We start from the raw sequence: 12,500 nt of genomic DNA on the forward strand, positions 1-12,500 counted from the left end.
TCTGGTTATTGTGTGATTATTCTGTGATTATTCTGTGATTATTGTGTGATTATTCAGTGGTTATTGCTTGATTATTGTCTGGTTATTGTCTGGTTATTGTCAGGTTATTGTGTGATTATTCAGTGATTATTGTGTGATTATTGTGTGATTATTGTGTGATTATTGTGTGATTATTGTCTGGTTATTGTGTGATTATTCAGTGATTATTGTGTGATTATTGTGTGGTTATTGTGTGATTATTGTGTGATTATTGTGTGATTATTGTGTGATTATTGTGTGATTATTGTGTGATTATTGTGTGATTATTCAGTGATTATTGTGTGATTATTGTCTGGTTATTGTGTGATTATTCAGTGATTATTGTGTGATTATTGTGTGATTATTCAGTGATTATTGAGTGATTATTGTGTGATTATTCAGTGATTATTGAGTGATTATTGTGTGATTATTGTGTGATTATTGTGTGATTATTGTGTGATTATTGTCTGGATATTGTCTGGTTATTGTGTGATTATTCAGTGATTATTGAGTGATTATTGTGTGATTATTGTGTGATTATTCTGTGATTATTGTGTGATTATTGTGTGATTATTGTGTGATTATTGTGTGATTATTGTGTGATTATTGTGTGATTATTGAGTGATTATTATGTGATTATTGTCTGGATATTGTCTGGTTATTGTGTGATTATTCAGTGATTATTGAGTGATTATTGTGTGATTATTGTGTGATTATTGTGTGATTATTGAGTGATTATCGGTGATTATTGAGTGATTATTGAGTGATTATTGAGTGATTATTGTGTGATTATTGTGTGATTATTGAGTGATTATTGTGTGATTATTGAGTGATTATTGAGTGATTATTGAGTGATTATTGTCTGGTTATTGTGTGATTATTCTGTGATTATTGAGTGATTATTGTGTGATTATTGAGTGATTATTGCGTGATTATTGCATGATTATTGTGTGATTATTGTGTGATTATTGTGTGATTATTGTGTGATTATTGTGTGATTATTGTGTGATTATTGTGTGATTATTGTGTGATTATTGAGTGATTATCGGTGATTATTGAGTGATTATTATGTGATTATTGTCTGGATATTGTCTGGTTATTGTGTGATTATTCTGTGATTATTCTGTGATTATTGTGTGATTATTCTGTGATTATTGTGTGATTATTATGTGATTATTGAGTGATTATTGTGTGATTATTCTGTGATTATTGTGTGATTATTGAGTGATTATTGTGTGATTATTCAGTGATTATTGCTTGATTATTGTCTGGTTATTGTCAGGTTATTGTGTGATTATTGTGTGATTATTGTGTGATTATTGTGTGATTATTGTGTGATTATTATGTGATTATTGAGTGATTATTGTGTGATTATTCTGTGATTATTGTGTGATTATTGTGTGATTATTGTGTGATTATTGTGTGATTATTCTGTGATTATTGTGTGATTATTGTGTGATTATTCTGTGATTATTGTGTGATTATTGTCTGGTTATTGTGTGATTATTCAGTGATTATTGTGTGATTATTGTGTGATTATTGTGTGATTATTGTGTGATTATTGTGTGATTATTCAGTGATTATTGTGTGATTATTGTCTGGTTATTGTGTGGTTATTGTCAGGTTATTGTGTGATTATTCAGTGATTATTGTGTGATTATTGTGTGATTATTCAGTGATTATTGTGTGATTATTGTGTGATTATTGTGTGATTATTGTGTGATTATTCTGTGATTATTCTGTGATTATTGAGTGATTATTATGTGATTATTGTGTGATTATTGTGTGATTATTGTGTGATTATTGTGTGATTATTGTGTGATTATTGTGTGATTATTGTGTGATTATTGTGTGATTATTCAGTGGTTATTGCTTGATTATTGTCTGGTTATTGTCAGGTTATTGTGTCATTATTCTGTGATTATTGTGTGATTATTGTGTGGTTATTGTGTGATTATTGTGTGATTATTGTGTGATTATTGTGTGATTATTGTGTGATTATTGTGTGATTATTGTGTGATTATTGTGTGATTATTGTGTGATTATTGTCTGGTTATTGTGTGATTATTCAGTGATTATTGTGTGATTATTGTGTGGTTATTGTGTGATTATTGTGTGATTATTGTGTGATTATTGTGTGATTATTCAGTGATTATTGTGTGATTATTGTGTGATTATTGTGTGATTATTGTGTGATTATTGTGTGATTATTCAGTGATTATTGTGTGATTATTGTCTGGTTATTGTGTGATTATTGTGTGATTATTGTGTGATTATTGTGTGATTATTGTGTGATTATTGTGTGATTATTCAGTGATTATTGTGTGATTATTGTGTGATTATTGTGTGATTATTGTGTGATTATTGTGTGATTATTGTGTGATTATTCAGTGATTATTGTGTGATTATTGTCTGGTTATTGTGTGATTATTGTGTGATTATTGTGTGATTATTATGTGATTATTGTGTGATTATTGAGTGATTATTGTGTGATTATTGTGTGATTATTGTGTGATTATTCAGTGATTATTGTGTGATTATTCTGTGATTATTGTGTGATTATTGTGTGATTATTGTGTGATTATTGTGTGATTATTGTGTGATTATTGTGTGGTTATTGTGTGATTATTATGTGATTATTGTGTGATTATTGTGTGATTATTCTGTGATTATTGTGTGATTATTGTGTGATTATTGTGTGATTATTGTGTGATTATTGTCGTGATTATTGTGTGATTATTGTGTGATTATTGTCTGGATATTGTCAGATTATTGTGTGATTATTGTCTGGATATTGTCTGGTTATTGTGTGATTATTCAGTGATTATTGAGTGATTATTGTGTGATTATTGTGTGATTATTGTGTGATTATTGAGTGATTATCGGTGATTATTGAGTGATTATTGAGTGATTATTGAGTGATTATTGTCTGGTTATTGTGTGATTATTCTGTGATTATTGAGTGATTATTATGTGATTATTCTGTGATTATTCTGTGATTATTGTGTGATTATTGAGTGATTATTGCGTGATTATTGCATGATTATTGTGTGATTATTGTGTGATTATTGTGTGATTATTGTGTGATTATTGTGTGATTATTGAGTGATTATCGGTGATTATTGAGTGATTATTATGTGATTATTGTCTGGATATTGTCTGGTTATTGTGTGATTATTCTGTGATTATTCTGTGATTATTGTGTGATTATTCAGTGGTTATTGTGTGATTATTGTGTGATTATTCAGTGATTATTGCTTGATTATTGTCTGGTTATTGTCTGGTTATTGTCAGGTTATTGTGTGATTATTGTGTGATTATTGTGTGATTATTGTGTGATTATTGTGTGATTATTATGTGATTATTGAGTGATTATTGTGTGATTATTCTGTGATTATTGTGTGATTATTGTGTGATTATTGTGTGATTATTGTGTGATTATTCTGTGATTATTGTGTGATTATTGTCTGGTTATTGTGTGATTATTGAGTGATTATTGTGTGATTATTGTGTGATTATTGTGTGATTATTGTGTGATTATTATGTGATTATTGTGTGATTATTGAGTGATTATTGTGTGATTATTGTGTGATTATTGTGTGATTATTCAGTGATTATTGTGTGATTATTCTGTGATTATTGTGTGATTATTGTGTGATTATTGTGTGATTATTGTGTGATTATTGTGTGATTATTGTGTGGTTATTGTGTGATTATTATGTGATTATTGTGTGATTATTGTGTGATTATTCTGTGATTATTGTGTGATTATTGTGTGATTATTGTGTGATTATTGTGTGATTATTGTGTGATTATTGTGTGATTATTGTGTGATTATTGTGTGATTATTGTCTGGATATTGTCAGATTATTGTGTGATTATTGTCTGGATATTGTCTGGTTATTGTGTGATTATTCAGTGATTATTGAGTGATTATTGTGTGATTATTGTGTGATTATTGTGTGATTATTGAGTGATTATCGGTGATTATTGAGTGATTATTGAGTGATTATTGAGTGATTATTGTCTGGTTATTGTGTGATTATTCTGTGATTATTGAGTGATTATTATGTGATTATTCTGTGATTATTCTGTGATTATTGTGTGATTATTGAGTGATTATTGCGTGATTATTGCATGATTATTGTGTGATTATTGTGTGATTATTGTGTGATTATTGTGTGATTATTGTGTGATTATTGAGTGATTATCGGTGATTATTGAGTGATTATTATGTGATTATTGTCTGGATATTGTCTGGTTATTGTGTGATTATTCTGTGATTATTCTGTGATTATTGTGTGATTATTCAGTGGTTATTGTGTGATTATTGTGTGATTATTCAGTGATTATTGCTTGATTATTGTCTGGTTATTGTCTGGTTATTGTCAGGTTATTGTGTGATTATTGTGTGATTATTGTGTGATTATTGTGTGATTATTGTGTGATTATTATGTGATTATTGAGTGATTATTGTGTGATTATTCTGTGATTATTGTGTGATTATTGTGTGATTATTGTGTGATTATTGTGTGATTATTCTGTGATTATTGTGTGATTATTGTCTGGTTATTGTGTGATTATTGAGTGATTATTGTGTGATTATTGTGTGATTATTGTGTGATTATTGTGTGATTATTGTGTGATTATTCAGTGATTATTGTGTGATTATTGTCTGGTTATTGTGTGGTTATTGTGTGATTATTGTCAGGTTATTGTGTGATTATTCAGTGATTATTGTGTGATTATTGTGTGATTATTCAGTGATTATTGTGTGATTATTGTGTGATTATTGCGTGGTTATTGTCTGGTTATTGTCAGGTTATTGTGTGATTATTCAGTGATTATTGTGTGATTATTGTGTGATTATTCAGTGATTATTGTGTGATTATTGTGTGATTATTGCGTGGTTATTGTCTGGATATTGTCTGATTATTGTGTGATTATTGTGTGATTATTGTGTGATTATTGTGTGATTATTGTGTGATTATTATGTGATTATTGTGTGATTATTGTGTGATTATTGTGTGATTATTCAGTGATTATTGTGTGATTATTGTGTGATTATTATGTGATTATTGTGTGATTATTATGTGATTATTGTGTGATTATTGTGTGATTATTCAGTGATTATTGTGTGATTATTGTGTGATTATTATGTGATTATTGTGTGATTATTGTGTGATTATTCAGTGATTATTGTGTGATTATTGTCTGGTTATTGTGTGGTTATTGTGTGATTATTGAGTGATTATTGTGTGGTTATTGTCTGGTTATTGTCAGGTTATTGTGTGATTATTCAGTGATTATTGTGTGATTATTGTGTGATTATTCAGTGATTATTGTGTGATTATTGTGTGATTATTGTGTGATTATTGTGTGATTATTATGTGATTATTGTGTGATTATTGTGTGATTATTGAGTGATTATTGTGTGATTATTGTGTGATTATTGTGTGATTATTATGTGATTATTGTGTGATTATTGTGTGATTATTCAGTGATTATTGTGTGATTATTGTGTGATTATTGTGATTATTCAGTGATTATCGGTGATTATTGATCCTCCAGGGGAGCGGTTAGACCTGGGCTCCTGCGAGGCGCTGGAATCCGTCCTGAAGACGCTGAGCTTCCGTTCCATCAGTCTGAACGAGGCAACGCTGCAGGAAAATGTGAGTTTTATGAGAAAAAAGTTTATTTCCATCTCCGTCTCCTGCGGCTTCATATCAGGATCAGATTAGAGAAACTTCATCACATCCAGGTCCAGGTTGTAGGAGGAGAATCAGGGAGGCAGGAGGAAATACAAGTATGTTTTAGAGGAGGAAGATTTATTTTTCCATTATGCACTTCGAGGAAAAAGTTGAAATGTCGAGAAAAAAGTCGACATGTTGAGATTAATCTTGAAGTACAATTTCGAGAAAAAAGTCTAAATGCTGAGAAAAAAAGTCGAAATGTCGAGAAAAAAGTCAAAATGTCGAGAAAAAAGTCGAATTGTATTTCAACTTTATTCTCGAAATTCCGACTTTATTCACGAAATTTCAACTTTATTCTTGAAATCGTATTTCAACATTAATCTCGATATTTTAACTTTATTCTGGAAGTGCAGAATAAAACTGCTTGTGTTTCAGGGAGCGGCCGCGTCGCTGCTGGAGATGATTATGTTCTACGACTCGGCGGTTCGTCTGGATCTGTCGGGGGTCGGTGGGATGGAGCCGTCGGCCTGGAGGAGCCTGGCGCTGCTGCTGAAGCAGGTTAGCCGCTAACGCTAACAACGCTAATGTCCTGGAGGAGCCTGGCGCTGCTGCTGAAGCAGGTTAGCCGCTAACGCTAACAACGCTAATGTCCTGGAGGAGCCTGGCGCTGCTGCTGAAGCAGGTTAGCCGCTAACGCTAACGTCCTGGAGGAGCCTAGCGCTGCTGCTGAAACAGGTTAGCCGCTAACGCTAACGTCCTGGAGGAGCCTGGCGCTGCTGCTGAAGCAGGTTAGCCGCTAATGCTAACCACGCTAACGTCCTGGAGGAGCCTGGCGCTGCTGCTGAAGCAGGTTAGCCGCTAACGCTAACAACGCTAATGTCCTGGAGGAGCCTGGCGCTGCTGCTGAAGCAGGTTAGCCGCTAACGCTAACAACGCTAATGTCCTGGAGGAGCCTGGCGCTGCTGCTGAAGCAGGTTAGCCGCTAACGCTAACAACGCTAATGTCCTGGAGGAGCCTGGCGCTGCTGCTGAAGCAGGTTAGCCGCTAACGCTAACGTCCTGGAGGAGCCTAGCGCTGCTGCTGAAACAGGTTAGCCGCTAACGCTAACGTCCTGGAGGAGCCTGGCGCTGCTGCTGAAGCAGGTTAGCCGCTAATGCTAACCACGCTAACGTCCTGGAGGAGCCTGGCGCTGCTGCTGAAGCAGGTTAGCCGCTAACGCTAACATCCTGGAGGAGCCTAGCGCTGCTGCTGAAACAGGTTAGCCGCTAACGCTAACGGCCTGGAGGAGCCTGGCGCTGCTGCTGAAGCAGGTTAGCCGCTAACGCTAACGTCCTGGAGGAGCCTGGCGCTGCTGCTGAAGCAGGTTAGCCGCTAACGCTAACGTCCTGGAGGAGCCTGGCGCTGCTGCTGAAGCAGGTTAGCCGCTAACGCTAACATCCTGGAGGAGCCTGGCGCTGCTGCTGAAGCAGGTTAGCCGCTAACGCTAACCACTCTAACGTCCTGGAGGAGCCTGGCGCTGCTGCTGAAGCAGGTTAGCCGCTAACGCTAACGTCCTGGAGGAGCCTAGCGCTGCTGCTGAAACAGGTTAGCCGCTAACGCTAACGTCCTGGAGGAGCCTGGCCCTGCTGCTGAAGCAGGTTAGCCGCTAATGCTAACCACGCTAACGTCCTGGAGGAGCCTGGCGCTGCTGCTGAAGCAGGTTAGCCGCTAATGCTAACATCCTGGAGGAGCCTAGCGCTGCTGCTGAAACAGGTTAGCCGCTAACGCTAACGGCCTGGAGGAGCCTGGCGCTGCTGCTGAAGCAGGTTAGCCGCTAACGCTAACATCCTGGAGGAGCCTAGCGCTGCTGCTGAAACAGGTTAGCCGCTAACGCTAACGTCCTGGAGGAGCCTGGCGCTGCTGCTGAAGCAGGTTAGCCGCTAATGCTAACGTCCTGGAGGAGCCTGGCGCTGCTGCTGAAGCAGGTTAGCCGCTAACGCTAACGTCCTGGAGGAGCCTGGCGCTGCTGCTGAAGCAGGTTAGCCGCTAACGCTAACGTCCTGGAGGAGCCTAGCGCTGCTGCTGAAACAGGTTAGCCGCTAACGCTAACGTCCTGGAGGAGCCTGGCCCTGCTGCTGAAGCAGGTTAGCCGCTAATGCTAACCACGCTAACGTCCTGGAGGAGCCTGGCGCTGCTGCTGAAGCAGGTTAGCCGCTAATGCTAACGTCCTGGAGGAGCCTGGCGCTGCTGCTGAAGCAGGTTAGCCGCTAACGCTAACTTCCTGGAGGAGCCTGGCGCTGCTGCTGAAGCAGGTTAGCCGCTAATGCTAACATCCTGGAGGAGCCTGGCGCTGCTGCTGAAGCAGGTTAGCCGCTAACGCTAATGTCCTGGAGGAGCCTGGCGCTGCTGCTGAAGCAGGTTAGCCGCTAACGCTAACGTCCTGGAGGAGCCTGGCGCTGCTGCTGAAGCAGGTTAGCCGCTAACGCTAACATCCTGGAGGAGCCTAGCGCTGCTGCTGAAACAGGTTAGCCGCTAACGCTAACGGCCTGGAGGAGCCTGGCGCTGCTGCTGAAGCAGGTTAGCCGCTAACGCTAACGTCCTGGAGGAGCCTGGCGCTGCTGCTGAAGCAGGTTAGCCGCTAACGCTAACCACTCTAACGTCCTGGAGGAGCCTGGCGCTGCTGCTGAACCAGGTTAGCCGCTAACGCTAACGTCCTGGAGGAGCCTAGCGCTGCTGCTGAAACAGGTTAGCCGCTAACGCTAACGGCCTGGAGGAGCCTTGCGCTGCTGCTGAAGCAGGTTAGCCGCTAACGCTAACGTCCTGGAGGAGCCTGGCGCTGCTGCTGAAGCAGGTTAGCCGCTAATGCTAACGTCCTGGAGGAGCCTGGCGCTGCTGCTGAAGCAGGTTAGCCGCTAACGCTAACGTCCTGGAGGAGCCTGGCGCTGCTGCTGAAGCAGGTTAGCCGCTAATGCTAACATCCTGGAGGAGCCTAGCGCTGCTGCTGAAGCAGGTTAGCCGCTAACGCTAACATCCTGGAGGAGCCTGGCGCTGCTGCTGAAGCAGGTTAGCCGCTAACGCTAATGTCCTGGAGGAGCCTGGCGCTGCTGCTGAAGCAGGTTAGCCGCTAACGCTAACGTCCTGGAGGAGCCTGGCGCTGCTGATGAAGCAGGTTAGCCGCTAACGCTAACCACGCTAACGTCCTGGAGGAGCCTGGCGCTGCTGCTGAAGCAGGTTAGCCGCTAACGCTAACCACGCTAACGTCCTGGAGGAGCCTGGCGCTGCTGCTGAAGCAGGTTAGCTGCTAACGCTAACCACGCTAACGTCCTGGAGGAGCCTGGCGCTGCTGCTGAAGCAGGTTAGCCGCTAACGCTAACATCCTGGAGGAGCCTGGCGCTGCTGCTGAAGCAGGTTAGCCGCTAACGCTAACGTCCTGGAGGAGCCTGGCGCAGCTGCTGAAGCAGGTTAGCTGCTAACGCTAACCACGCTAACGTCCTGGAGGAGCCTGGTGCTGCTGCTGAAGCAGGTTAGCCGCTAACGCTAACGTCCTGGAGGAGCCTGGCGCTGCTGGTGAAGCAGGTTAGCCGCTAGCACTAACGACGCTAACGTCCTGGAGGAGCCTGGCGCTGCTGCTGAAGCAGGTTAGCCGCTAACGCTAACGTCCTGGAGGAGCCTGGCGCTGCTGGTGAAGCAGGTTAGCCACTAACGCTAACGTCCTGGAGGAGCCTGGCGCTGCTGGTGAAGCAGGTTAGCCGCTAACGCTAAAAACGCTAACCTCCCCTAACCTCCCCTCACTGCTGGTGAAGCAGGTTAGCTGCTAACGCTAACGACGCTAACCTCCCCTCACTGCTGGTGAAGCAGGTTAGCCGCTAACGCTAACGACGCTAACGTCTGAACCGGTCTGAACCGGTCCCTCGTGTGTTCCAGAGTCCCCGTCTGTCCCATCTGGACCTGACTGACGTGTCCCTGGTCCACGGTCCGGTCCACGGTCCGGTTCAGGTTCTGTCCAGAGTTCTGCCGTCCAGCCGGATCTCGGAGCTTCATCTGGACGGAACCGGTCTGAGCGGGAGACCGTTGTTTACGCTAGGTAATACACACTTACACACATATACACACTTATATACACACTAATACACACACACTTATATATACACAACCGTTGTTTACGCTGGGTAACACACACACACACACACACACACACACACACACACACACACACACACACACACACACACACACACACACACACACAACCGCTGTTCACGCTGGGTTATACACACTTATATATACATATATATATATATATATACATGTACACACACATAGACCCAGACCTGGTTCCAGACCTCAGTGATACTGAGTCTCAGGTCGTAACGGTCGTCTCTGGACATGAATCACAAAACATCCCTGTGGCAGGGTGGAGGAGCTGCAGCCACTCAGGCTGACGGGACACAGGTGTGGCCCGTCAGCCTCTCCACCCTGCCAGCCTCATAAGAGGAGAAGCTGCTGAGACGGTGGTCAGACTGAAGCTGAAGCTGCTGCTGAGACGGTGGTCAGACTGAAGCTGGAGCTGAGACGGTGGTCAGACTGAAGCTGGAGCTGGAGCTGAGACGGTGGTCAGACTGAAGCTGCTGCTGAGACGGTGGTCAGACTGAAGCTGCTGCTGCTGAGACGGTGGTCAGACTGAAGCTGAAGCTGAGACGGTGGTCAGACTGAAGCTGCTGCTGAGACGGTGGTCAGACTGAAGCTGCTGCTGAGACGGTGGTCAGACTGAAGCTGGAGCTGAGACGGTGGTCAGACTGAAGCTGAAGCTGGAGCTGAGACGGTGGTCAGACTGAAGCTGAAGCTGGAGCTGAGACGGTGGTCAGACTGAAGCTGGAGCTGAGACGGTGGTCAGACTGAAGCTGCTGCTGAGACGGTGGTCAGACTGAAGCTGCTGCTGAGACGGTGGTCAGACTGAAGCTGGAGCTGAGACGGTGGTCAGACTGAAGCTGCTGCTGAGACGGTGGTCAGACTGAAGCTGGAGCTGAGACGGTGGTCAGACTGAAGCTGCAGCTGCTGAGACGGTGGTCAGACTGAAGCTGCAGCTGAGACGGTGGTCAGACTGAAGCTGCTGCTGAGACGGTGGTCAGACTGAAGCTGCTGCTGAGACGGTGGTCAGACTGAAGCTGCTGCTGCTGCTGAGACGGTGGTCAGACTGAAGCTGCAGCTGCTGCTGAGACGGTGGTCAGACTGAAGCTGAAGCTGCTGCTGAGACGGTGGTCAGACTGAAGCTGAAGCTGCTGCTGAGACGGTGGTCAGACTGAAGCTGCTGCTGCTGCTGAGACGGTGGTCAGACTGAAGCTGAAGCTGCTGCTGAGACGGTGGTCAGACTGAAGCTGAAGCTGCTGCTGAGACGGTGGTCAGACTGAAGCTGAAGCTGCTGCTGAGACGGTGGTCAGACTGAAGCTGCTGCTGAGACGGTGGTCAGACTGAAGCTGAAGCTGGAGCTGAGACGGTGGTCAGACTGAAGCTGCTGCTGAGACGGTGGTCAGACTGAAGCTGGAGCTGAGACGGTGGTCAGACTGAAGCTGCAGCTGAGACGGTGGTCAGACTGAAGCTGGAGCTGCTGCTGAGACGGTGGTCAGACTGAAGCTGCTGCTGAGACGGTGGTCAGACTGAAGCTGGAGCTGCTGCTGAGACGGTGGTCAGACTGAAGCTGCAGCTGCTGCTGAGACGGTGGTCAGACTGAAGCTGAAGCTGCTGCTGAGACGGTGGTCAGACTGAAGCTGCTGCTGAGACGGTGGTCAGACTGAAGCTGCTGCTGAGACGGTGGTCAGACTGAAACTGAAGCTGAAGCTGAGACGGTGGTCAGACTGAAGCTGAAGCTGCTGAGACGGTGGTCAGACTGAAGTTGCTGCTGAGACGGTGGTCAGACTGAAGCTGCAGCTGAGACGGTGGTCAGACTGAAGCTGCTGCTGAGACGGTGGTCAGACTGAAGCTGCTGCTGAGACGGTGGTCAGACTGAAGCTGCTGCTGAGACGGTGGTCAGACTGAAGCTGAAGCTGCTGAGACGGTGGTCAGACTGAAGCTGCAGCTGAGACGGTGGTCAGACTGAAGCTGCTGCTGAGACGGTGGTCAGACTGAAGCTGCAGCTGAGACGGTGGTCAGACTGAAGCTGAAGCTGAGACGGTGGTCAGACTGAAGCTGAAGCTGCTGCTGAGACGGTGGTCAGACTGAAGCTGCTGCTGAGACGGTGGTCAGACTGAAACTGAAGCTGCTGCTGAGACGGTGGTCAGACTGAAGCTGAAGCTGAAGCTGAGACGGTGGTCAGACTGAAGCTGAAGCTGAGACGGTGGTCAGACTGAAGCTGAAGCTGAAGCTGAGACGGTGGTCAGACTGAAGCTGCAGCTGCTGCTGAGACGGTGGTCAGACTGAAGCTGCAGCTGCTGCTGAGACGGTGGTCAGACTGAAGCTGCAGCTGCTGCTGAGACGGTGGTCAGACTGAAGCTGAAGCTGAGACGGTGGTCAGACTGAAGCTGCAGCTGCTGCTGAGACGGTGGTCAGACTGAAGCTGCAGCTGCTGCTGAGACGGTGGTCAGACTGAAGCTGAAGCTGAAGCTGCTGAGACGGTGGTCAGACTGAAGCTGAAGCTGAAGCTGCTGAGACGGTGGTCAGACTGAAGCTGCTGCTGAGACGGTGGTCAGACTGAAGCTGCTGCTGAGACGGTGGTCAGACTGAAGCTGGAGCTGCTGAGACGGTGGTCAGACTGAAGCTGCAGCTGCTGCTGAGACGGTGGTCAGACTGAAGCTGAAGCTGAAGCTGAGACGGTGG

General features: G+C 44.2%; 1 protein-coding gene across 1 annotated transcript in view; it reads left to right on the top strand.

Moving 5' to 3' along the window:
- Positions 1-12,500, top strand: part of si:dkey-288a3.2 (protein phosphatase 1 regulatory subunit 37) — an 81,581-nt gene that overhangs the window by 46,748 nt on the left and 22,333 nt on the right. Inside the window, exons 2-4 of the mRNA XM_061743352.1 lie at positions 5,590-5,690; positions 6,147-6,269; positions 9,615-9,774. Coding sequence (XP_061599336.1) covers positions 5,590-5,690; positions 6,147-6,269; positions 9,615-9,774 — 384 coding nt within the window. The remainder of the gene's footprint in view (positions 1-5,589; positions 5,691-6,146; positions 6,270-9,614; positions 9,775-12,500) is intronic.

Source organism: Cololabis saira, chromosome 16, assembly GCF_033807715.1.
Source record: "Cololabis saira isolate AMF1-May2022 chromosome 16, fColSai1.1, whole genome shotgun sequence".
NCBI classification, from domain to species: Eukaryota; Metazoa; Chordata; class Actinopteri; order Beloniformes; family Belonidae; genus Cololabis; species Cololabis saira.